The sequence below is a fragment of the Puma concolor genome, chromosome B4 (assembly GCF_028749965.1).
Source record: "Puma concolor isolate L17-30 chromosome B4, mPumCon1.1.hap2, whole genome shotgun sequence".
Lineage (NCBI taxonomy): Eukaryota > Metazoa > Chordata > Mammalia > Carnivora > Felidae > Puma > Puma concolor.
In genome coordinates, this window is record NC_141673.1 from 38,925,058 (window position 1) to 38,952,221 (window position 27,164).

At 36.6% G+C, this 27,164-nt stretch overlaps 1 protein-coding gene across 1 annotated transcript in view; it reads right to left on the bottom strand.

The window, feature by feature from the left end:
- OTOGL (otogelin like) overlaps positions 1–27,164 on the bottom strand; it is a 147,439-nt gene that overhangs the window by 15,038 nt on the left and 105,237 nt on the right. Inside the window, exons 35-51 of the mRNA XM_086712739.1 lie at positions 25,892–25,971; positions 25,542–25,583; positions 22,649–22,722; positions 19,257–19,434; positions 18,592–18,734; positions 18,325–18,348; positions 18,136–18,228; positions 15,987–16,176; positions 12,869–13,083; positions 9,399–9,540; positions 7,507–7,692; positions 5,218–5,430; positions 4,676–4,780; positions 3,489–3,596; positions 1,604–1,705; positions 996–1,100; positions 870–910 (exon numbers count right to left, since the gene is read on the bottom strand). Coding sequence (XP_086568865.1) covers positions 870–910; positions 996–1,100; positions 1,604–1,705; positions 3,489–3,596; positions 4,676–4,780; positions 5,218–5,430; positions 7,507–7,692; positions 9,399–9,540; positions 12,869–13,083; positions 15,987–16,176; positions 18,136–18,228; positions 18,325–18,348; positions 18,592–18,734; positions 19,257–19,434; positions 22,649–22,722; positions 25,542–25,583; positions 25,892–25,971 — 2,041 coding nt within the window. The remainder of the gene's footprint in view (positions 1–869; positions 911–995; positions 1,101–1,603; positions 1,706–3,488; positions 3,597–4,675; positions 4,781–5,217; positions 5,431–7,506; positions 7,693–9,398; positions 9,541–12,868; positions 13,084–15,986; positions 16,177–18,135; positions 18,229–18,324; positions 18,349–18,591; positions 18,735–19,256; positions 19,435–22,648; positions 22,723–25,541; positions 25,584–25,891; positions 25,972–27,164) is intronic.

The window sequence follows — 27,164 nt, forward strand, 5'->3', positions numbered from 1 at the left end:
TCATTCATCTGATATAGGTATTGTTATTATGTTTATTTTTTTAAGTTTATTTATTTATTTTAAGGGACAAAGACAGGGGGGAGGGACAGAGAGAGACAGAATTCCTAGCAGATTCCACACGGTCAGTGCAGAGCTGAAAGTGGGGCTCGAACTCACAAATCGTGAGATCATGACCTGACCTGAAACCAAGAGCTGGACACTTGTTATTACTTTTATATTGCAGATGAGGAAAGTGAAGTACGACTAAAAAAAGTCCAAGACAGGAATAAAAACAAGGCAGTTTCAACTTGCTTTTGTTATTTAAACTTGTGTCTTCGCTGTAGTTTTTAACGGAAATGAAAGAGTTATGGCAAAGTAGAAAGAATAAAGGAATACACAAGACACACACATAAAACAACCCTTGGTTTGAGTCCTGAAGATCTCAGTCAGTCATTTACTCTCTCTGGACCTCAATTTCCTTATTTACAAAATGTTCATATAACTCTTAAGAAGGTACAGTTACATGTTTATATCCCCTCCTCCTCCACAACAGATGCATCTTTGGCACAATTTCTTGAAGAATCACTAGGAACACCTCTCAATATGGAGGTAATCTTTTTTTCCAATGTTTTGCTTTATTTTCAGACCAGTGAAGTCAAGTAGACATAAGACTAATGGATTCAGTCTCCAGTGAAAGTGCATTTTCTTATCTCAAATAAATAAAAAAGGTTCACTGCTCCCTGATACCAGCACATGTTACTTTAATCTACTTCAGTATCATTTAATAAGGATAATTTCATTAACTCTGACAACTCAGAAATAAGGGGGATAAAGCAAGAATTAAACTAATTTACATAATATGACAGTTCAATCAAAATGTGTGTTCTTACCACTTCACAAGCTGGCATAACAAGGTTTCCACAGCTACATTCTAAAAGGCAAAAATCAACATGTTTATATTGATCAGAACACATTACTGTGTTGCAATAAAACTTTGAAGTATGAAAATTAGTTACCGCAATGCCATGTTGGACAACATTGACCAGATACATTTTCTTTTATAAGGTTCATATCTTCTGCACAGTTGAGTAGTGGTGTAGGACAAAGATTTGGGTCACAAACTAAATAGAAAAAAATGACGTGGATGAAGATTAGCCTCTTGTAAAAGCTCGTCCTCTCCAGCTACCATTTAGTTCACAGCCATTGCTGATATAGGGAACAGATTCCTATCTTCCCACTGCTACCTCTCCCACCACTCATTGGCCATGTATTGGTGAGCATGGAATGCATGAAAACAGAAGTATAACCAGGACCAGCTCATCAGGTGAAGGGCCCTGAGAAACACTAGGTGGGCAAGAAGAGAAAGGAAGTGGAGAAGGTATGGAATCACCTGGAAAGCTGGTCTTTCTAGGATGATGAAAAAAGTCATAGTAATCTATTTTGGGGAGGTAATGATATTATCCAAGAAGAGCTCTTAGATATATAAAAACATCGCATACATTTAATATATATTTTATATGCTAGAATTCAATGAAGGTGTGATATAACAGCACAACTAAGATTCATGAGGCTTCTTAAATATTGGACACATCTAAACATTTTAAATTAGTTAAGATATACTTACCACAGTAATACTGAGGACAACAGAAATGTGTAGTATTAAGATCCACAGTGAGAAACTCCCCATCAGTACATAGTGGAACAGGTTCAGTGCAAGATTCACAAACTAAAGGTAAAACAAAAGGTCAGAAGTCACAGCTGAGCTAAAAACAAGTGATTAATTCACATTATGACACACACACAAACCATCATGTTCAATAAAATAGGAAACAGGGAAAACAAGTCTTTAACAGACAGATTTCCTCATGTGGTCATAAAAACAATACTAACTAAGTATATTGCTTTATGCTTTCCAAGCACAGCGAGAAAAGCATTAAGATTTCTGGAGCAACTTTCTTTTTTCTAGGATCAAAATGTCATCGATTTATTTACTTAAGTTTTCTGAATTCACTACCCTTGATTACTCTAGTTTATGGATGGACGGATAATACAGTAGGCATGTGTTCTTTGGGGTTGTTCAGTATCCCTTTCCCAACTTTGATTATAATTCTCTGAATGACCTTGAGGAAATGCCCCACCCACACAGTCTTGGAGTGACTCTTCATAAAGGTGCCTGACCCTCAGCAGGCCTCTGCGAATCTCTCTCTATGGCATTTGAATCATAAATAGAGACACACCAGGGCAGGAAATGGATGTTGCTGAGTCAGTCATTAGTGACTGCCACCTACAATAGCTGATTTCTTTCCTTCCCAGGGCGTGGTCTGCTTCATCTTGCTCCTACAAAATCTTGATTCCCAAGCCTTCCACTAATTGGTTGTGTTAAGCTAGCTGGAATCAATCCCTTTTGCCACTTGCACTCAAAGAACCTTAACGGGTAGAAAGAGATGTGTTTTGATTTCCATAGGTACATCTGAAGCCTACATTAATCACCAGTCTTAGATATGATAATCCACTTGCAATGAAAAACAGAGAACTTTTTAGTTTTCAATGTCCATTTCATCAGATGGAATATATAGCTTCATAGACAGTCTTTTCCTGGACACCTTTCATCTCTACCATTCTCTTCCAGCATCATGATGCTCACACATATATCACACATGCTATATAAAATGAATTTTTTTAAATGTGTTTAATGTTTTTTATTTTTGAGAGACAGAGAGGACAGAGCATGAGCAAGGAGGGGGCAGAGAGAGAGGGAGACACAGAATAGCAGGCCCCAGGCTCTGAGCTGTCAGCACAGAGCCTGACGCGGGGCCCAAACTCATGAACCATGAGATCATGACCTGAGCCAAAGTCAGATGCTTAACTGACTGAGCCACCCAGGCGCCCCTATATAAAATGAAATTTTAAAGAGGTTCTATAATGGCTTGGCAGAGTCCATTATTTTAGTTGGTTCTTCAAGGAAAGCCAAGGCTAAATTTTTCTCCAAAAACAATTGGTGCTAGCCTTATTAAAGAAAAAAAATACTTAATTATATTGCCTTGAGTGTGTTTTGACTGGTATATATAGTCCATATATATGTTTTTTTTTAAAAATTAATGTTTATTTTTGACAGAGAGAGAGACAGAGCATGAGCAAGGGAGGGGCAGAGAGAGAGGGAGACACAGAATCCGAAGCAGACTCCAGGTTCTGAGCTGTCAGCACAGAGCCCGATGCGGGGCTCGAACTCACAGACCACAGATCATGACCTGAGCTGAAGTTGGACGCTCAACTGACTGAGCCACCCAGGCGCCCCGAGTCCATATATATGTTAAGTGAATGTAGAGCTAACCGTAATAATTGTCAAGAGTCATTTAAAATGCTGTACTTTCTTTTCAAATGTTCTTATTCAGTTGAGTTTCTATCAGTATATTAGCAGAATATTGGTTACCATGAGTCCCATAAAATTCACATCAAATAAAAGATTTTCCCTCCCTTTGTTCCAAAAAGTTATCTTACAGAACACTTACCACAGAGAGGAGAAAAACAGCAAGGCTCTTCCTGTTGAACTTGAATCATGAATTGATCTTCTCTGCATTCTGGAATTGAAATACTGGGGCATTTCAATGGGTCACATTCTGCAAAAACACAAAGATATTTGAAAAGTTGTATAGAGTGAAATGATTAGATAAAGTAGCATGGTTTACTTCTCTTTGAATGTATCTGTATCTTGCTAACTCAGTGTGTGTTTGGTAGGGGAGGATTCCCATACAGCACCAAGTAATTCTCCAGACACCAGCTGGGTGTCCTACAATTCAACTCAATTCTATCTATAAACACTAGTTACAAGCCCACCTTGTATAGCCCATACTGCTGGCTGACTGGCTATAAATCAGAGGTTCCCACATCTTCTTCCTTGAGTTTGATTAATTTGCTAGAACAGCTAGCAGAACTCAGAGAAACATTGCACTTACTAGATCACCAATTTATTATAAAAGAAAATAACTCAGGAATAAACAGATGGAATATATGCATAGGGCAAGGTATAGGGAAAGGGTTGGGAGTTCTTGTGCCCTCTCAGAACACACCAGGCTCCGAATTTCCTTGTGTTCACTCTCCTGGAAGTTCTCTAAACCTCATCCACCTTGGGGTTTTTTATGGAGACCTTATTACATAAACCTGATTGGTTAAATTTTTGGCCATTGAAGATCTCATCAAACCTCCAGCCCCTTTCCCCTCCTTGGAGATCATGGGGTAGGACTGAAAGTTCCAACCTCCAATCACCTCATTGATTCCCCTGGCAAGGGGAAATCATTAACTCATTAACATAACAAAAGACACTTCCTAGTTCTCCTCACTTTGGAAAAGCCAAGGATGAGGAGCTCTGTGGTGAGAAGGGGGTGGAAGACCAGATCTATATCTCTTATTGTAAATCACAATATCACACCTGCTATTTCCTATATATTTCTGCTAAGATTAAGATCTTTACATTGAGTTAACTATCTAAATAGATGTATTAATATAATATATAAACTTAAAATATCTACATATGTATTTATAAAGAAATTTCAGGTTAAAAAAGAACTATCTTTAGCAAGACAACTCCACAATATTTTATAACCAATCATTTTCTTGTAGACACAGAGAGTGAGAATCTAATCCACTATTCTGAGCAAACAATAAACCTGACTCTTAATGCTCCTAGTTAATCACTCACCACATTGATACTGTGGGCAACAAGAAAGAGGACTATGGCCAACAACCAATTTTTGACTATCCGTACATGTTGGAATGGCAGTTTCACATAAGGTCATGTCACAACCTGGAAATAAGAAACAGAAGCGTTAAAATATTCGTGAATATAACTAAAATCTGTGCTTTATGCTGCAATTAAACACATTCAGCTCACAAATGGGTCATATGTGAAAAGGTTGCCAATCGAAGGTTTATTTATTATGGTCTTTCACCCTCGATTGTCACAAGTCAAAGATTCCCAGAAACGTTCTCTTGTCACATATTATTGAATATTATTAATTGTTAATAGCCAGAGTTTTGTGTGTGTATTTGCAAAATCGGCAAAAACACGAATGAGATAAAACTTGCTTTGAGAGTATATAAACAATATTTATGGCAATATTTCTGTTTTTACCTCAACCTTTACTTTCTTTTATACCAAGCATTATGCACATCTTACTTTTTCACAAATGGTATCAACAAATTTTGTGGCGTTAACTGTAAGGCTTTGGCCCACATACACACCGCAAACTTCCTTTGAACAGCAGGTCCACTTATCAATGATGCCCAGGACAACTTCAGCTTCTCGTTCACAAGTTGGTGAGGGCTCTTCATCACAGTCAGGTTCTATGGGAATAATACTTCCATTCCCCAAACATTTGTACAGGGCACATTCGTCAATGCCCCCATTCCAAACCTCCCCAGCAGTGCGAGGCTGGTCTTCACTATCAGTACACGCTTAAAAAGAGGAACAATGTTATATCACTCATCACCCGGCCACTAAAATAAATGAAGCTGTGATGCACTTATTGTTTTGATTTCAGACCATGAATTGGTTCAGCAACATAGATAACACGTCCCATATTTATCCTTTCTTAGATTCCCCTTTTCATCAGCTACTAGCTTACATTTTTTCTCTAATGAAATTTGCAATGTAGTCTGCAAAAATATTTTTCCCTCCTACAACTACCTGTAAATTTGCCTGTCTTCTTCAATAAATAGGATCATTTGTTTATTTCTTATTCATTTTGTCTGCTAATACAACTTATTTAGCTTGAACAAACTCAGCAAAATAAATTTAAGTTAGTTTTAAAATATTAACTGTTAAAACTGAGTGGTATTAGAAAGAAAAAAAGGCCTTACCACACATTTATCATTTTTGTCAAATGAAAATGCAAAACATGTCAGCTTTAAAATCTAAATGTGGGAAGTAGCTAATTATTTAGTGACTCTTGTAGTTTTATTATTGAAGTTTTACTTAATGAAAACTATGGCCATCTAGTAGTTCTTTTAAAAATAATAGAGATGAGGGGAACCTAGGTGGTTCAGTCAGTTGAGCAACCAACTTCAACTCAGGTCATGATCTCATGTTTCATGAATTCGAGCCCTGGTCAGGCTCTGCTGACAGCTCAGAGCCTGGAGCCTGCTTCAGATTCTGTGTCTCCCTCTCCCTGCTCCTCCCCAGCTTGCACTCTGTCACTCTTTCAAAAATAAATAAACATTAAAATAATAATAATAATAATAATAATAATAATAGAGATGAATAGTGACCAACATATCCCCAGCCTCAAATGAACTTCTCTTATATTATTCTCTTTACTATCAAACCAACCTCACAGGTCCCTAAAAACAAACATAAGCACTCCTGTTTTTTCTCAGTCTTCTACAAATACTCTTCTCAATGACAAACACAAACTTTCTAGAACTATATGTGCCTTTCACTTCTACTTGCCCATTTTCTTTCATTATTAGCTAATTCTCTTTTCTTCTAACCACAATGATAAGCCCTATGACTGAAAAAGTACGGTACTGCAATTTTCTCAATTTTGGACTATTTTCATCTGCAACCACAATGGAGATGGTGAGTCAGAATCAAGTGGTTTGAAAATGAAAGTAGAAAAATTAAATGTTTTCTCCCAGATAATAACACTATCTGACATTTCTCAAGTGGTTATTTTTCTCTAGGTACTGTTGCAAAATACTTTGTATTATTTTATGGATCCCCACACTAGCCTTATGGAATAAGTGCTTTTATTTTTCCCATTTTACAGATGTGTAACTTAGGCTCAAAGAGGTAAAACTGAATCATTATTACGTGAAATAATTGGAATTTGAGTTCAGTGCACAGCCTATGTTCTTAATTCTTAATTTGCCATACTCTTGCTAAGTTATTACAGGCATAGGTAGAGATTGAAACACATCACCACCATGGGGGGATGGATTAAAAAGTTGATGGGGATTAAGGAGAGCACTTGTGATGAGCACCAGGTGTTGTATGTGTTGAATCACTAAATTTTACACCTGATATTGCACTGTATGTTAACTAACTGGAATTTAAATAAAATCTTGGAACAAACAAACAAAAAAAAACCCCTACATTATGAACAAAGCTTCTTTTTTTCTTAATTTTTTCATGTTTATTTATTTTTGAGAGTGAGAGAGAGAGAGACAGAGTGTGAGTGGGGGAGGGACAGAAAGAGGGAGATGCAGAATCTGAAGCGGATTCCAGGCTCTGAGCTGTCAGCACAGAGCCTGATGCGGGGCTCGAACCCACCAACTGTGAGATCCTGACCTGAGTGAAGTTGGACGCTCAACTGACTGAGCCACCCAGGCACCCCTGAACAAAATTTCTAACTTGGGTCACTTCAATTGAAATCAATCATTATATTAAAATCAAATTACAAACGAACTGGTTTCCCTTCCAACACCTATGTGACCTTTGTTCAATCCTTCTCAGCACATCTTCTCAAGATCTAAATAAGTTTCATTTATTTGCCAGGTCCCTAAGAAGTCACTTTGCACTCTGCTGCTTACCACATTCTTTCTCTGGAATGCACTGAGTTGAATCTGGCCTGTGAAGAATGGTTCCATTTTTGCATACACAATCTTCTCTTAAATTCAAACACGGAGAGTGTCCATAGAACCATCTGTTCAAACATGTTCTTGCTTCACAAGTCCTCACACAGGGTTGATACTCCTTCCCCTCTGGGCAATTCAGAGCTATGAATAACAGAGGACAAAATTTGCTAATGATAAAAGTCACCTATTTGGATTATAGGAAAAGGAAGAAATGTCAGATTTCTTTTGGAAAATTAATTTTGCCCATTTCAGTCTCTTCAAGGTTCATTTTTCATTTATGATGTAACCCAAAACTAGAAACAAAACAAACAGTAGGTATTTTTGAGCATCTTCCAGATATCCAGCTAGTATTATGTTATGTTACAGTAGGAAAAGCTCATCTGATTTGTAGCAAATAATATGACCAATAGGCAGCCCAGATCTGGTTGGGATAAATATAGATTCAACCAGTATGAAGTTACTTCTGTGTGTAGTGAGGATATACAACAGTCTACTCAGGATAAGCACAGAAATATGCTCTGAATATATAACTCAACCAAGCCATAAAAAAGAAAAATGCTGTGTGGTTAGGTTCAATCCTTCACTGTCACAAGAAACTACCATTGCTGAGCAGTTTCTAAATTATGTTTGAGAAAATTCTTTTGATTTTCAGTGATCTTAAAAAATCATACTTTTAAAAAATGAACATGTAGCTGGTGGGGATATAAATTGATAAAATCTCAGTGGGGAACAATTTGACAGTGTCTGTTAAAGTTAGAGATGCCATACATTTCCCATGAATCAAGCTACCCCACTCTTGAATAGTGATTACCTCTGGGAGCAAGGAGAGGTAAGAGATAGTAAGGCACACCAGGAGCTGCTTTATATCTGAAACAACGTCATGTAACCGGTGTTTGGGATATATTATTCTTTCTCTGTGTATTTTATTTTTTCCTCTAGGGAAAATGAAAACTTTTATTTTATCTTGGAACATTTCACTGACATTCATTTTGACCATATTTTACCGCTTAATCTATTTAATTGCTATTTCGTAAATGAAATTAACATTGTTTTCTGTAAAATGTGCCCAGGACTGATGATAGGTTGAATAAACTTTTTATGAAAAGCCTTACGACTTGATGAGAAAGCATGGGCCCTATAGATAAAAATGGGCCAACTATTAAACACAGAGAACAAACTAAGGGTGGATGTGGGGGTAGAGGGGAGGAAAAATGGGTGATGGGCCTTGAGGAGGGCACTTGTTGGATGAGCACTGGGTGTTGTATGTGAGCCAATTTGACAATAAATTATATTCATTAAAAAAGATAAAAATGAGCAAAGAATACATACAAAAGAAGAAGGATACACAAACACGTATTTGGAAAAAGATTGAACCTAGATATGGATCAAAGAAAGCCAGAAAGATTAGTTTCCAGAAAGTGGATACAGTATCAGGAAAGGAGGAAAAGGGGACAGAAAATCATGCATCCTCTTCACAAGCTCGGGAACAAGCTGGGCAAATGAGGCAGGTGGAATTGAAACCAACAAAATGTGCTCTGGGATACAGAATTCAAATCTTTTTTCCATTCCCTGTGATTTCTTCCACACTTCCACTGATTTTGCTGGCTAATATTTTGTGGACTAGGTTTTCTTCTGGGACAACTGAGGCCGACCATAGGTGTAGATCAGGATGAAAATAGAAGTTGCCTATGTGGGAAAGCTGACATCTAACTTCTAGGTTACATTGATAGGCATTGTATTCTTATGAAATTATTTTGTGGTGAAAAATGAAAAGAGAAAGAAGTGAATGCAAAAAATATGGAATGCTTTTTGATGGTGAGAAATATTATCTGAAATGTACTACTTACAGCAGTAATCTGGTGTTCTCCACTGAATACAGATGTCGAACCTGTTGCACAGAGCCACATACGCAGAAAGTGCATCACATTCATAGTTCCAGAAATAGGTGTAATTGATCCACATCTTTTCACAAAAGTTCTGCGGTGAAACCTAGAGATACATTTTGCCTTGGGATAAGTTCTGTTGTTTTATTTCTCTGAAGGGCCTAAGTTACACTAAAGCTATTCAGAGAATAAAAGGGTGGCAAGTTAGTATTTACTATGGCTCTTCCTTGACCTGAGATTCCAAATTTCCTAATACCATATGTCACCTCTGATGGTATAATATTTTTAAACACATTCTGGATAAGATAAATATTGCCTGCACTAATCTACATAAATCTACCTTATAAAGATAAAAGAGAAACAAAGCATGTGTACCTAGCACAATCTATTTCTGATATTATACTTTGGGTTATAATTGTCCTTTCCATATATTACATAGGACTTGAATCCATGACAGATAAAACCGGAAGTTCCTGAAGCATTCCATAATGATACATGGCCTTCCTATTAAATGAGGTTTTAAATGCTTCTCAAAAAAGGTAGTAATATTGAACATTGAATAATTTATATAGTTTGACTTGCCTCAATTTAGAGACACATTTGTTTCTATAGATGGTTTCATTTTGATCTAGAAATGCCTGAAATCTAAATAACTTAACTTGTAACACCATTTATTCCAATTTTTCTCTCTGCTCTTTCATTCAGCAAACATACTAAACATCCACACACACATCCTAAATTCTGATACAGCTCAAAGTGCCGGATAAAAATACTAAATATTCTTCCTATCTCATCATTTCTTCTTCAAGGTCCATATCTATAAAAAAAACAAGATTCTACATTCTTTTAGTCTTCTTTACGGAATCTCCTTGGTTTCCAACCACTTTAATTTGTATGGAATACTTGCTGTGGTCAAGAGTATCCCCACTGCCAAATCCAGGGAACACTGCTAGTTTCCTTCTTAAGACCCTCTCCTTGGACTTGGAGTGTACTTCGTTGTATTGCCTATTTACCTGTTTATTGTCAGCTCCTCTGCTGCCTTATATTCTGAGTGTTTCTCTAGATTCCATCCTCAATGGACATGTCCGCTAGCTACAAATGTTCTTCCTGGACTCATACCACCAATTGTGGGCATTTAAATCTTTTCCTAGCTGTGAGCTAATATATGGCAAATATACAGAGCAGACACTGGCACATTGCACACTACTTATTGTTATATTTAAAAATCCATATGCAAATGACTCCCCAGACCTGATCTCTGGCCTCAACTTACCTCCTCTGAGCTCCAGAATTATGTTTGTAAGCTTTTTCTGGGTATTTTTGTTTTGAAATTCCATATGACATAATTCATCCGAAGTAAAAAAATTATACATATTTCTGCTTAACCCACAAAAGCTGATTCTCCTGTATCTCCCATTCATATATACTCACTTATGCACGTTTCATAATTTACTGAACACCTAACTATATATCAGGCATGGTGCTATGCATGAGTATAAAGGTCAATAACACAGACCTATTCTCTGCCTGTGGATTTCTTAGCTAAAAAAGGTCTTTGAATAGATTCCAGGCGTCACCATGCTAAAATGAATCAGAGGACGCAAGTGTTCCAGCTAGAAAAACTAGAAGCTTAAAAGCTCATTGGCAGGAAAAATCTTGGAATGTTCAAAGAGTTGAAAGGAGACAGGAGAGTGTAGCACAAGAGGAAGCTAGAGAAATAGGTGGGCCAGAGTGTAGAGGACCCATAAGTCTTGATAGGAAGGTTGCTTGGCATGTACTTTACATATGAGTGAGAGATGCTGAAGGGTTTTAGGTAGAAGAATGATAGAATCCAGGCAGATCATCTGCCTGCTTTGTGGAGATTTTCAAATGAAGATGAAGCTTACAAGTGGGAAAAACAAATTACCAGCATTCCTTTCTTTTGCCATCCGATTCACTGGGAAGAGATCTGTTCCTGTGATCTGGCTATGATAGACTAAATGGCACCCTGTGTTGCCTCACTAAGCCTTTAATAGTTAAGCTGGAAAGTTCCTGATTTAATCAGCCTTTTAAGTTCTCCATCAAAAATGCAATTTTTTTGAAAATCATTATGCTTTAAAATGACATTGAAGTGAGTTTTAACGTGTTTGTTATTTTTTTCATTTTTATATGTCTGCTTTTCAAAAAAAAATGTAAATAATTAAAACCTATCTTCATCCATGGGACGCCTGGGTGGCTTAGTGGGTTAAGCACTGTTTCTTGGTTTTCGGCTCAGGTCACGATCTCATGGTTCCTGAGTTTGACCCCCCACGTCCGGCTCTGCACTGACAGAGCCTCCTCTCTCTCTGACCCTCCAGTCTTCTCTCTCTCTCTCCCTCTCTCTCTCTCAAAAAGAAATAAACTTAAAAAAAAAAAAAAGGCGCAAAACCCATGACTTCACATCCTTTGCCTTTCCCTGAGGGAACTCATGGGGCAGGCTGAGGACTATGGAGTCTACACTCCACGGTCTGGCATGGAAGGTGCCACACAGTGAATTCCTTCCTGCCTTGACAGTTCCCTCATCCTCTTTCCCAGGCTCTTTCCCTCCATATGTCTTACACTCAACTATTTCAATGTCTCCCTAACATGGCCTTTTACACAAAACTTGCTGTTTTCTGATATATATATATATACTGTTATACATATCTGCCTAGGTGTCCCTTCCTACCTCTTCTCTCCTGGCAAATTTATCCTTCTAAGTAAATCAAACATCTAAAAGTGCGAGCAGTCTCCTCCAAACCTGGGCTCCTATGTCCCTCCAGACTGTCTATTGTCAGATACCTGTTTACAAGCTTGCTTTCCCACCAGACCTCCTGAGGACAAGGGACAGTCTTGCTCATCTTTGGATCACAGGAGTTCAGCAGAAAGCCTTGAGGGTGCTGGATGCTCACAAACTTTTCATTAAATGATTTACGAAGTGCTGTATTTGTCCCTAACAATGGATCTTTTTTTAATGATACAGATTATTTAAAATATCTACTAGTCACATAAAGTCAGAAAGTTAGAGACAAAGAATAATTAAATTGAATATATGACAGGTTCTATTACACGTATACACCTAAGAGGCTAGGATCATAGAGAATTGATAACATCCTCAACTGTCTTGGTTTCTCTATTGGGTTATCAAGTGACATTGATTTCTTCTCCTAGAGGCATTTATTTGTAGGACATAATTTCATTTTTCTTGGAATCTGTCGATAGAATTCTAAAAAAACAGGAGAATGAAAGATAATTATTCTTCTTATCTCTTTAAGTCTATAAAAGTAAATGATTCTGAATTCCAAAGCATACTGACAGAAGGTTTGGGGCTAAACTCTTCTCACTAGAAGAACATCATGGCAAGAACAGGAATTTATTGGCATTACTCTCAGTATGTCTAACCTGATAGTTCTTATCTATGGTTGCCCTTAACTTACTTTATTATGGCATGGAATGAAAACTCTTCTGTTCAATAACTCAATGCAGCGACTGCAATCATGCTCAGTACAATTCCTAACGGGTCTTCTTGTTGTTACTTCAAATGATTTCTCAATTTCCCAGCTCTCGATAAATAATTCTATGTCTTCCATGTTTGTAATAATTGTGCCATTTTGCATTCTTAGATCGTCATCTGGATCATCATTGCAAATTCCTAGAAAGATATGTGACATTTGAAAGGAAAATTTTTTCCACTTCAACCAAATGTAGGCAGCAGAAATAAATCATCTTAATAATTGATTTGAAATGAATAAATTATTTACTGAACAAGGTGCCAAATGTATATCCTTTAACTTTAATGTTGATGGATTTTTAAATTATGTATCTGGTTCTTTGATAAAATAGTATAGAGTTGTCTTAACCCGATAAGAAAGAAACCACAATCCTGGAAGTCAAGACATGTGAAAAAAATGACAGAAAATGAAGAAAGAGGAGATTGACTCTGCTCCCACACTCTTCCACTACTATTACCACTACTTCCTAATTTAAGAACTAGCTCTTAAGCTTGCCAAGATATTCCTTAGAATAGTGGGTGTTTGCCTCCCAGATATCCATTCTCCCAGGAAAACCCTTCCTGTAAACATTAAATTTTACCTTTCAGGAACTATCCCTGCCCCATCACCACTACAGGAGAGAGCTATGATTGGCATAAAGGTAATTCTTACTCCCTCTCATTAACACTATTGCAAGTAATAAGCCAATCAGGTCAGGCAGTCACCTAGACACATGGATACATTCAGCACTTGGACAGCCACAGCCAAACAGGATTTGACCTGGGAATTCTAAGGCATAGACAATCTCCCTTCCTTGGGATGGCGTGGCCTATTGATGGTTATAAGGCTTTGACCTGCTATGGCCTCTAGTTTCCTGAGGAAGGCCAGACTGAGGATGGAGCTTGCTCTTTATCCAGTGTAGTACAGAGCCAAGGGAAATACAGAGAAATGGCCCAGAACCCCGACCATAAGTGATCTGAAAAGATCTAATCTTTCTTAATCCCCAAGTCTCCAACTATAAAAGATATAACTTAAACATTTTTTTTCAAGTATCAAATCTTAATCCTCAGGTAGATATATCAAGATCATAAGAGTTGCTGCTACCATATTGCCTCATCCTTGTAAATACACAAGGAACTGAATGCAATGCAAAAACAAACAAATAAAAAAAAATCACAAGTAAAGTGAACTATACTGTAAAGCAGCTACTATTTTTTAAGTCTAAACTTTCCTGGGAAAAAGTAATTGCTAATAAAAATATTTTTTACTGCAATGCCAGGCACCACCCCTGGAAACTTCACAGTGCTGTATAGAACGAGGTATTCATACAGACCTCCCATTCTAGAGTCCGTACTCAATTTAGCTCACACTCTTGTTCACTACAATTTTTTCAGCCAGCACCCAAGCTAGGAGACATGAAAGCAACCAGATTTCCCTTTAAGAAGACACTCTTCTCCTACTATAGAAGTTACAAAGTTTAGGGGGTGAATCTTGGCTAGCAAAAAGATGACCCTAGCCTTTTTTCTTTACAGTAATTACTTGGGAATCCAGTTAGCAGAGTGTGCCTGTAAAAGCATGAGCCGACAATGAGGGGGAAAGCAAACACAAAATAAAACAGAAATCATAGCACATAGAAGTGATAAATCATCAGAGATATATGCATTCCCAAAGTCTCTGAGTATTAATCAATAATAATTGATTTTTTATGTATAATCAATACTATACATACTCAAATAATCTTTTGTGCTATGCTTAGCATACTATAAATAGGCAAGGAAATATGTAAACCTTTTCAGCCAAACGTTGCCCTAAATGTTTTAAAGAAGAAATTAGAGTCTTTTATGTAATTTGTTGAGGGAAAGGACTTAGTCTTATTTGTTTTGGGGTTGTCAGCACCTAGCACTATGTTAGACACTCAGGAGGTGATCCATAAACTTTTACTCAATTAATATTTAGTGATATTAAAATAAATATATTTGTACTAAACTAATATCTATTGATTGTATGTATTAAGCAATGTGTCAAGTGTTTGACATTAACTTTCACATTCAACCCTAACAACAATCTTGAAGGTAGAATATTGTTATTCCCATTTTAAAGATGAGGAAACTGATATTCACTTAAGAGCATGGAGCTATAGGGGTGCCCAGTGACTTAGTCAGTTAAGCATCTGACTCTTGATTTCAGCTCAGGTCATGATCTCACGGTTCATGAGTTTGAGCCACTGTGAGTGTGGAGCTTGGGATTCTTTCTCTCCCCGTCTCTCTCTGCCCATCCCCTGCTCATACTCTCTCTGTCTCTCTCTCTCTCTCTCTCTCTCTCTCTCTCTCTCTCTCAAAATAAATAAATAAACTTAAAAAAAAAAGAGCATAGAGCTACAAAGAAAATAGCCTCCATCAAACATCAAAACCAGTATTATACTTTTTAATTTTGTTATGTACTTAGAGATATTTGTAATTTATTTCCTTTGGCTTATAACTCTTTATGTGTCTATGTAACATGGTGTGGTATTAGCCTAGGTGTAAAGATACATCTAGGCATTACACTTTATAACAAAACTGTGACAAATATTGAGAGCATTGTGTTCCCTGTATGTAACGTTCAAGGTGGCTTAAGCAACTAAGTTTTCTCCTATTTCAAATTTTAACATAATAAGGAATAAACAATATTTTTAAGCCTTTAACCTTTCTATAACTTCCTATTTTTCACTTGTAAATTAACACTAGTACCAACTTATGTGGGCTATTGTTAGAATTGAATAAGTTCAAGTATATAAAATAATGCTTGGCACCTTATTAATGATTAATAAAGATGAACTAGTAGGAACACAAACAGTATTACAGTAGTAGTAAACATATATTTCCAAAAAATATGCAAACTGAACTGTTATTTCTTGCTTCTTAGCCCATTTTTTTTAAAGCTACTGCTTTCTTTAGTATTCACATGAGCCACTGAAAGTTAACACCACACCTCGAATATAAAAAGTGGGGCATCAGGGGCCAAAATGGTAAATGTGGACAGGAAAACAATTAGAACACATTGAGATTTGAAAAGCAATGCTCACCACAGAGTCCTTCTGTATAAGATGACAAGTTAAATCGAAAGCCAAAATGAATGTCTATGATCCCTGTAAGGTGAGCCCACTTTACTATTAGTCCAGCTGGAGTCGTAATCACATACATGGTACCAGAATCTTCTATGGACAGTTCTTGATTTGAAAAGGGCAGAGGTACTACAATAGAATCCACTTCTACCTAAAATAAGAAATTTTACATCTGTTAGAAAACTGTTTATGTTTACATATACGCCCATTACAAGTAGGAGAATCAGATGACTCCATTTCTTCTTGTTGAATATAAACTATTTCCTAAGTTTTTAAAAATGTATCTCCCTGCTGATGCCACAGCTTCAAATAACTTCTAAGCTCATTTATTATTCCTTTGTTGTATCCTGCTGTATTCAGTATTTGTTCTAACCCTTCTGCCCCTTATATTCTTCAAACCAACTTTCTTCTATGTTAAGTATGCTTTTCTGTCTGTTTCCCTCAGTATATGTTGCTTACACCATTATCTGCTAAAATGAACTTTTGATGCTAAAGTTATTTTCAGGATGTTTTCTTTAATCTGGGTCCTTTCTTTGCTCTTCTAAATCAGTGTTTAACTATAATGTTCCTAACAATCATCTGTCAAGCTTGGTAAAGATTAAGATTCCCAGCAATCCTATTTCCTAGGTTTGGATGGGATTCTAGACTCTGTATTTGTAACGTGTACTCTAGGTAATACAAATGTAGGCAATCTGAGGATTATATTTAGAAATCCACTGTTATAAATGATGGCAAAGACACGGAACCAGAAATAAATTTGTCAGTCATGTCTCCCCAACCAACCAGTTTCTCATTTTTATATCTTCCTCATACTGCCACCTGCAGGCTGAAATGTCCTTACTCCTGCCTGGTTAATTTCTGCTCTTGGTTTAAGACTTCTCTCAGGTGTCACCTCCTCCAAAAATACCTATTTGACCTTTCTATAAACTGCATTAAGAGATCTGTTTTGGCAATATATTAGTCATATTCTATATACCTCCTATTGGTTTATAATTGGCAGTTACATTTAGGCACCTCACATACAGCTACAAATTACTTGATACCAGGACCTGTGTTGTCTTATCACGTAAACTCTCATTAAATAATTCTTAAATAATTAGTTTTTAACTGAATACATGACCAGCGAGGTAAAAAATAAGCCCTTTGGCCCAAAAAGCTCATAATAATAGCACTGACCAGATTTGAGTTTAAATTTATTTCTCATCCACTTCCTGTTAATATATCAACCTGATCAAATCAAAGGTATATATATAAATGCTATCATCCAAAAAATTACCCCATTCATGTATTTTGCTTTACCTAAAATTAAAGTTTCTAACACCGTACTATATTTTAGTTTCATTTTAATATTTTTTTCAAGTCGAGAATGTTTGGCCTGTGGTTAAAAAAAAACAAAAAACAAATTCTTTCTAGAAGGTATATAACATCTCAGCCACTTTAGCAAAATCTTACACAATATTTTCTTACATTTTTGAGAGAAACATATCAGTAAAGTATCCAGCTTATAGCTCATCCCTCTCTAGTAAATATATATTCCTTGGGATAAAGGTTTTTCCTGTAAAATCAAAGGGTTTTTTCCTAATTTCCCAATACCTCCCCCTTCTTCAGTTTGGTTCAATAGCCAAATATTTCTTCATTTTTTTACTTTAGCTATCACATATTCATTGAAAAATGAACATCATCAGCACTTCAAAACTATTTTTCTCTCAGTGGTCTTCATTCTGGTGTTCTTAGCTACTCCTTTTTTCAACCCTGTGATCTCTCTTTTTCACATCAGTTCCACTTTATCTAATGGAAAACACTAATGTTAACTGACACCAAGAAACTTGGGCCCTCACATTATCCAAGAGGACTTTCATGGATTTTACATGGCCATTACAGTTAACCTCACAAGGGGAGACATATTTGCAACAGTTGGCACATCTTGGAAGGAGAAATACAATATTAAGAAACACATTTTTTTTACTTTCCATGAAAAGAATGATTAAACACAATAGCAACGAAACTCTGCTGAAATGTTTAATTTCCCCTGGTTTGGGAAGGAATCATGTTTAATATAATTTCTTCATTTTCTCTAATGTGAGGGTATCTTTCAACTTTGTGTTCTTACCTTTCTTGTTGCCCGATTAACAAGTATTTTGTGTATTGATGTGGTCAAATTTAACTTCTTAAAACAAAGTCCATACGTTCTTCCAGAGGATGCCTTAATTTGAAAAAAAAAATATTAAAACTTTATGGAGTTAAACATAATGTTGGCAATAAAGAGAAGGAGTTTATGAAACACTTTGCAAATACTCACTAGCTTTTTAAATGAATTTCCATTCTGAAAAAAAAAAGTAAAAAAACACTTAAAAATCTATTACTTGACTTTTAAAAACATTATGTGAATTAATTTTACGTGCCTCTAAATATAGTCACATGTAACATTTTCTTTTTTGTTTTAAGTGCTAGAAGATGTATCTCAGTGAGTTATTGAGCCCCTTCTCACTTTAGGAATATCTAATGTTGCTGTGTACATTAGCTATGGGTTTATGAAGAAATGACACAAGAATGGATTATGACCTACCTGATTCACAGAACATTTTTCAATGTGAACAACAATAATCTCTCCAGGAATTCTTAACAAGATGTAAGAAGCCATACTATATAAGGCTGCATTGTTTCCATCAAATGTAATAATACTCAGTTCTGACAACATGGAACACCGACCTAAGAAAAATGGTAGAGAGTGGGTTTGGTCTGTTAACTAATTATTTGTATTTGTAGTAATGACCGCTCTTTAAAAAAAAAAAAAAAAAAGAAAACTTTTAAATTAGCATTATTATGTTTGACAAAAAGCAACTCTAAAAGTTACATATTGGAAAACAAAATTGTAAATGAAATGGACAAAGTTCAGCAATCACTTTGGCTTGATGAGTGAGGTGATCAGTTCAAAAAAAATAACAATCTTCTCCTGACTGGAAATTGACTGTCATGTAAGAAATGCAAACTTACAGGGCACCTGGGTGGCTCAGTCGGTTAAGTGTCTGACTCTTGTTTCAGCTCAGGTCATGCTCTCATGGTTCCCAGGCTCAAATCCCACATCAGGCTTCACACTGACAGTGTGGAGCCTGCTTGGGATTCTGCCTCTCCCTCTCTCTCTGCCCCTCCCTTGCATGCTCTCTCTTACTCTCTCTCAAAATAAATACGTAAATTTAAAATTTAAAAATAAATAAATAAATGCAAACTTACAAGGACATTCCCACTCAGGGCAGCAGATATCACTGTTCACTTGAACGGGCCTTCCCCGGAAACCACAGTCAGGAATTTCCAAGTCCTTCGGGCAATTAAGAGACCAGTTGTATAACTGCCATTCCATATTAAGGCATATATATTGGCTACAATTATAAACAGGATCAAATTGTTGAGGCTGTTAACAAAAAAGAAAATTAGTTTTCTTTTTTCTATTTTCAACTAATGTTTTCAAATAACTTTTAAATTCCCCTTTCACCCTGCCCATAGTGTACATTTTCTAAATACGAAAGCTTTTGAAAGATGAACAATTAGAATTTCACTACAATTTCTGTTGATGTATTCTCTCCAAAATATTAGGTTTGGACTTAATTTAAGCTTTACCTTAATATTTATTTGATATCAGAATTGCCCATATACTCAGACATCTGGGCAAATTGAAGTCTTATATTGTCTTGATTGTTTTTGCAAACAGACCTATACAGTAGAGGTTAAGGTTTCATATGTCCTGTAAAGCTAGTATGTCATTATAACTTCTGTTAATGTCAATTTAAAAAAAATACTACTTAATACTATAAATATTTCATTAAAAAATCACATGTGAAATCAGTCTAAAAGCCCCTGGACAAAACCATTATAAATTATTATATATATATATATAGCTTACCGACTTCCAGATAAACAAATACAAAATAAATCAGTGGTAGATTTTTTAAAGTTTACGAATTTTATTGTATTTAAATTATGGTAATAATTATAGCAGTGATCAAACATTTATATCACTTATTATGGTTAAGACATTTTTCTAATTAACCCATTTCATTCCCACAAAACAACCCTCTGAGGTAGGTACTACTATTTTTTTCCTGTTTTATAGATGAGGAACTCAGGAGGGTGAAGGTCAAAGTAACTTGCCCAAGATCACATAGCTAGTAGGTGGTATAGTCAGAATTTAAGTTCAGGGATTGTTACTCTGGCATCTGTGATCTTGACCACTACTCTATACTGCATCTCAATGGATAGGGAAGAAAACTTAACAACTATTTAGCATCTATTATATGTCATGCACTAATAGTAGCTTCTTTCATTTGCTTCTCCCTAAATTTTTGAGCCAGTTTCCATCATCCCAATATTATACATGATCAAAAACAAGGATAAGAAAGGTTAAGTGCTTTTCTAACTAGTAAGACTATTAAGTGACCACTTCTAAATTTAAGAGCCAAGGGGAGGCAAATAATCAAGTCCAAATTTCCAAAATTTTCTGTGTGCAATTGTATCAATTCCCAGTATTGACCCTGATTTCCACTTCACCAGGAAAATGAAAATATTTAGACAAAACCAAAGCCCCTACAACATCTAAATTGCCTGAAAGAATGTACACCTTCCATTCTACTGAAACTATTTTTAACAAGGTCACCAATGAACTTTACTTTGCTAAATCCAATGATCAATTTTTAGACCTCATCTTACTGACCTATTAACATATTTAGGATAGCTTATTACTCCATCTTCCTTATTGTTTTCTTTCCTTAGCTTCTAGACCAATTAGGATCTCCTCCATTTTCTCCTCTTTCACTAGTTAATACCCTTTAGTCGTTTGCCATCATTTCTTCCTCCTTCCTCTCTTCTCTATCTGCACACACACCTTTTGTGATTTCATCCCATCACTGAGTATTTCAAAATTTAATTCAGCTTGACCTCTGTTCTAAGCTCTATTTACGTCTACCAGGTCTGTACATCTGTAGGTTTTTGATGTCTAAGAGCAATCTCAGTCTTTACATGGCAAACCTGAACTCTTAGTTACACCCATCCCAGACCTTCACTTCCAACAATTTCCCCATCCTGATTAACGCCAACTTTATCCTTTAATTGCTCAAAGCAAAGATCTTAAAATCCTTGATGCCTCTGTTTCACTCACACTCCATGTCTAATCTTTTAGAAAATTCTTTGATCTTTGTATTCAAAACACATCCTGAACCCAGTTATTTGTCACCATTCCCACTGCTGTCACATGGTCCATGCTACCGTCATCTCTGCCTCAATTCCTGTAGTAGCTTCCTAACCTGTTCTGTTGTCTCTTTGCACCATACTCCCAACACAACAGGTAAAATGATCCCAAAACAAATCAGATCGTGTAATTTCTCTGCTCAGAAATACCCAGTGTCTTCCTGTGTCTTTTAAAATAAAAACCACAGGGGCACCTGGGTGGCGCAGTCGGTTAAGCGACCGACTTCAGCCAGGTCACGATCTCGCGGTCAGTGAGTTCGAGCCCCGCGTCAGGCTCTGGGCTGATGGCTCAGAGCCTGGAGCCTGTTTCCGATTCTGTGTCTCCCTCTCTCTCTGCCCCTCCCGCGTTCATGCTCTGTCTCTCTCTGTTCCAAAAATAAATAAAAAAAAGTTGAAAAAAAATAAAATAAAAACCACAGTTTTTATAATCATCTACAAGACTTTACATAATATTATTTATTTCTTTTCTTACTGCTGACTTACATAATGGCCTCATTATTATTTTAATATGGCAGGTACATTTTTACCTCTGGGCCTTTGTACATGATCCTGGAACTTTGTTTCCTGGTGTTCCAGACTGCATACACTGCCCTGTTTTTTGGCATGTTTAGTACCTGAACTTCTCCAGATCTTTTACTCTACAGTACCTTACCAATGAGGATTTTCTGACCATGTCATTGAAAAGAGATTTTTTTTTTCTGAGAGCCTCTTCCAACATTTTATATAAGTTAGTAACTTATTTTGCTTATTGGCTATCTTAGAACCTCCAGTGGAATATAAACTCCACAAAGGCATGGATGTTTGCTTGCTTTTATGTTGTTTTATCTATGGTACTTGAATAGCACCTGGCCAAAAACAGCGCTAAATAAATATTGGTGGAATAAACAGTTGGTTTATCAAACAGGTGGCACATTTGAAGAAGATAACTAACTGCTCAAGTCTCGGCCAAGATAATTTACAAGCTCTGGAGTCCAATGACCTGATCTTTTTTGGCTTGTCAATGTATCTTTGTTATCTGCCACAGTGGCTAGCATATAATTGCTGCTTAATAAATATTTTTGAATGCCTGAAGCCCACGCTAGATAAGTCTTTATTAAAGGATAATACTTAAGACTTCATTTGAATTTTGTTTTTCTTAGTGTGACCAGAATCTTACTAATTAATAAGACATATCTAAATCAGTTAAGAAAATACAGTGTGTTCATGCCTCAGAGAGGTCACACACACACAAATTTCCTAAAATGTAACGCATATTTCTTAGCATCTTTTGACAAAGATAGAGAGCATAGCAAAAGAAGTTTAATAGCATTTGGATAGTGATACAGAAACCTGAATAGAAACTATCAGGAAAAGACAAGTAGCTGGAATAGATTACCCAGTCATACCTCACATTCCAAACCTGGCGTTGGTGTTAACATATCAAATATAGTGAAGTCTGATGGAGTAATCATTTCTGGACCTGTTAGGAATGAAGATATCCTTTCCATTAGTGAAATGGAAGCCGTCAAGTATGGAATTTACATGTAGCAGAAACTGCTAAAAAAAATTTCATAAAGACTTTCCTTTATTCCTCACAAGAACTCTGTAAAGTAGATAACAATACCATTATCATTTTACAGATACGGAAACTATCTGTATAGACAGGTATACAGGTATAGACTACCTGTATAGACAGGTAAGCTAGTAAGTGTCAGGGGCAGAATTCAAACTAGAGAATTCTTATTCCAGAGCTCTGGCTTTTCATCACCATTCTATAAACATCTTCACTGTTTTCACAGCTTCAACACAATTGTTTGAATAAGTAAAACTATCAGTGACATCACTAAAGACTGCTCAGGAGTTAGAAATTTTGTTGCCTTTAAAAAGCAAGTAGCGAAGCTGATTCATTTCCCTCAGTGAATATCTAGAATGTATTTCTTGCAAGCAGAATCCACAGTGCTGTGAACCACATGTGGACCACCATTGGTGGGTGCAGTAAAGGAGTGATTCGTGGAAAGCGAAGATATGATTAGTAAACACATTTGTAAGTCACCTTCAAAAGCTTTTTGTAAGAACTAAAGTTATCTCTAAACTATTCAAAGCTGGAAGGACCACAGAATAGCCAAAATAGATGGTTGAAATTTTGTCTAGCTATAATTAATTGTTCATTAGTGATATTGTCTAATAATGACTGTATTCATTTCATATTGCTGCTGTAACAAGTTATTACAAATTCAGTGGCTTAACATGTCACCAATTTATTATCTTGTGGTCCTGGAAGTCAGAAGTCTTAAAGTCAAGGTACCATGAAGGGCTGCATTCCTTCTAGAGACTCCCAGGAAGAATCTGTTTCCTTGCTTTTTCTGCCTCTTTGAATCGCCTGAATACCTTGGTTTGTGGTCCCTTTCTTCATCTTCAAAGTCATAGCATAATATCTTCAAATGTCTCTCACTTTCCCCCTCTACTCTGATTCTGTCATCAGAATCACCTTCTCTGACTCTGACCACCCCCCCGCCCCGCCACTTTCTTATCAGGACCCTTGTTATTACATTGGGCCCATATGGATAATCCAGGATAATTTCCCCATGTCAAGTTCCTTAACTTAATCACACCTGCAAGTCCCTCTGCAAGTCCCTCTGTAAGGTCATATTCACAAATTCTTGGGATTAAGTTGGGAACATATTTGGAGGGTCGTTATTCAGTCTACCACAATGATGTAAGAAAAAACTTACATTTTAGTTAAATAAATTCTCTAAATAATCTTAATTTTGTGCTCATTTTACAGTTTCTAATTTGCAGAATAAAGGAGGACAAAAAATCCTATCCCTTGGTCCTATAAGCAGTGATCATGATATACAGATGTTGTATCTTCTAGAGAATATGAAACAATACAGACTTAAATATTTTTATCCTTTTTAAAAAAGTTTTTAATATTTATTTATATCTGAAGGAGAGACAGATGGAGTGCAAGTGGGGAGGGGCAGAGAGAGAGAGAGAGCCACAGAATCCAAAGCAGGCTCTAGGCTCCAAGCTGTCAGCACAGAGCCTGACACAGGGCTTGAACTCACAAATCATGAGATCATGACCTGAGCCAAAGTCGGATGCCCAACTGACTGAGCCACCCAGGCACCCCTTAAATATTTTTATTCTTATTACCATAAACTTTTAAACAATAGGAGAGGAAACAAAATTCTAGTCCAAAACAAGCACAGTCATGGAATATTCTAATGACTTAACAGGACTAAATGTATGCAAAGTGCTTAGTCCAGTGTCTGGCATGTACTAAGAACTCAACATACAAAAGCTAATAAAAATAGTGGTAATAGTGACAGGTAGAAGGAGGTTTATGTATGTCAACTATAATTCAGTTTTTAAATTTTTGTTTATTTAAATGGTTGGTTCAAAATATTTTTATTTTAAAAATCTCTAGGGGCACCTGGGTGGCTCATTTGGTTAGGTGTCTGATTTTGGCTCAAGTCATGGTCTCAGGGTTCATGCTGTCAGCACAGAGCCTGCTTCAGATCCTGTGTGTGTCTCTCTCTGTCCCTCCCCCATGTGCATGTGCACATGTTCTCTCTCTCAAAAATAAATGAACATTAAAACGATAAATAAAATAGAAAATAAAAACTCTCTTAGAATGGACTATGAAATCCATAACTCCTACATAAAGTCAGAACTTCCTACTTGCCTTTTTTAGCAGATAATTTAATTAGCAATACAATTAAACAATGATAATATAACCAAAAAAAGAAGAAATATCTGAACTTTTCTAACGTGTAACCTCAGGAAAAATAATACATTAAGTTTGTCAAGCCTTAGTGTGAGTAGAATTATCAAACCCTTTCCTAAGCCAAGTTTCATAGAGAGGGAGAAGAGTGAGGTATGAGCCAGACTGCCTACTGCAGAGGCCGGGACAGAACACAAGAACGGAAATGGAAATGCCAAAGGATGACTTCATTTGCATTAACATCTCTTCAGAGTCAACTTAATCACTGTGAAAATTTAAGCAAGATTTAGTGAAACCCAAATTCTAGGTTTAAAATGTGAGAGAAGTCCTTGTTATCTATACGAACTGAAATGGAAGAGGTCAACCGAAGGAAGAAGCCATTCAGACAACCTGGAGTGCTGAACCAGTGAAGGCTGTGTAACAAAACAAAGTGAATGCTGGGTTTTCTGGTCAATGGGATAGTACTGATGTCAGCAGCTATTATAAGTGCGCCAAGACTTAAATTACATAAGTCTAATTTTAAGATCTCAAATTGTAACAAAGAGCTGTAAATATGGGTAGAGATGTCTTACCTGGAGGCATTAATGCTGGTTCTGTGGGAATCAGAGGGATGCCTACAAAAAACACAAAGATACTCTTCTTTAATCTGTTTCGCTTAAAATAAACCCATGTATACTTCCTATAAGGATCTTCAGGCTCAAGGAAAGTGTTTTGGAAGAGAGAGAGCACAGGAAGGATTTTAGAGGGAAGATTCACATGTTTTAGGAAAGCAAATAGAAACAAAAAATTGTGGAAGGGATATTGAAGAAGAATCTTACAGAAGTTGTCTAAAATTTCTGTTTACAATCACTTGCTATCAATAGAGAAAAGAATATTCAAGTGTTTCATTTTTCAGAATAAATTAGGTAAGGTTCATACTTACAGTCTCCTGGATAAACACATTTGAAGGTGACCTCATCAAGGATCATATTTTTAGGGCAGTAGGGCAAGCATCCTTCAACTCTTTACATGAAAAAAAAAATTAAAGTGAAAAAAGTTTAAAATATAAAAAAAAATACTGCATTTAATATATGCAACTAAGACATACATTTCCTGAAAGTTTTCTATTCTCCTCATCAAGCACTAAGGAGTGTTTGATTTGCCACCATTCCATCATACTTCATTTTATGAAATCCATTCTCTAGGGGATGATAAAGGGATGTCTTTCATGATTAATGAAGAATTTGAACACAGAATTTTTTTTTTCAACGTTTATTTATTTTTGGGACAGAGACAGAGCATGAACGGGGGAGGGGCAGAGAGAGAGAGGGAGACACAGAATCAGAAACAGGCTCCAGGCTCTGAGCCATCAGCCATCAGCCCAGAGCCTGACGCGGGGCTCGAACTCACGGACCGCAAGATCGTGACCTGGCTGAAGTCGGACGCTTAACCGACTGCGCCACCCAGGCGCCCCTGAACACAGAATTTTCAAAACATATACTTATGTTTGGAACACACTAAAGCCAATGTCTATAAATCACTGAAAATGAAGAAGAATCATTTATTATGATTTTAATCTACATTTGTTGTACTTTCCACTCCTAAATTCCCCCAAATCCCAGAAGACAGACATGCATTTTAAATATCCTCACCTTAAGAACAATAGTAAAACAAAAGAGACACTTCAGTGGCTCTCTCTGCCTATTTTTAAGCCCTCAATTCATTGAAAAGATATTAGGAATCACTGCCTGGAAGGGACAGAGGTAGAACATGGTTGTGATTCTTTGCGAACAGGGAAGGGGAGGGGCAGAAGCTGTAGTTCTCAAGAGCACAAATGTTTGGCAGTATCCTGGGAGGATATGGTTGTATATGAGCCTATGGAGATTGGATTTCAACTTCCAGAACATCTGATTTTTGTAAGGATCTCTACTTCTTGTACATGGCACCAGAGCAAAGCAAGAGTGCCATATTCGTGGCACCCGGGTGGCTCAGTTGGTTAAGTGTCCAACTCTTGATTTCAGCTCAGGCAAAACTGTGATCTCAAAGTTCGGTATCTGGGATTGAGTCCCACGTCGGGCTCAGTACTGACAGCAAAGAGCCTGCTTAGGATTCTCTGTCTCCTTCTCTCTCTACCCCTTCCCCCCACCCTCACTCTCTCTCTCTCTCTCGCTCCCTCAAAATAAATAAATAAGGTTAAAAAAAAAAAAAGAGTCCCA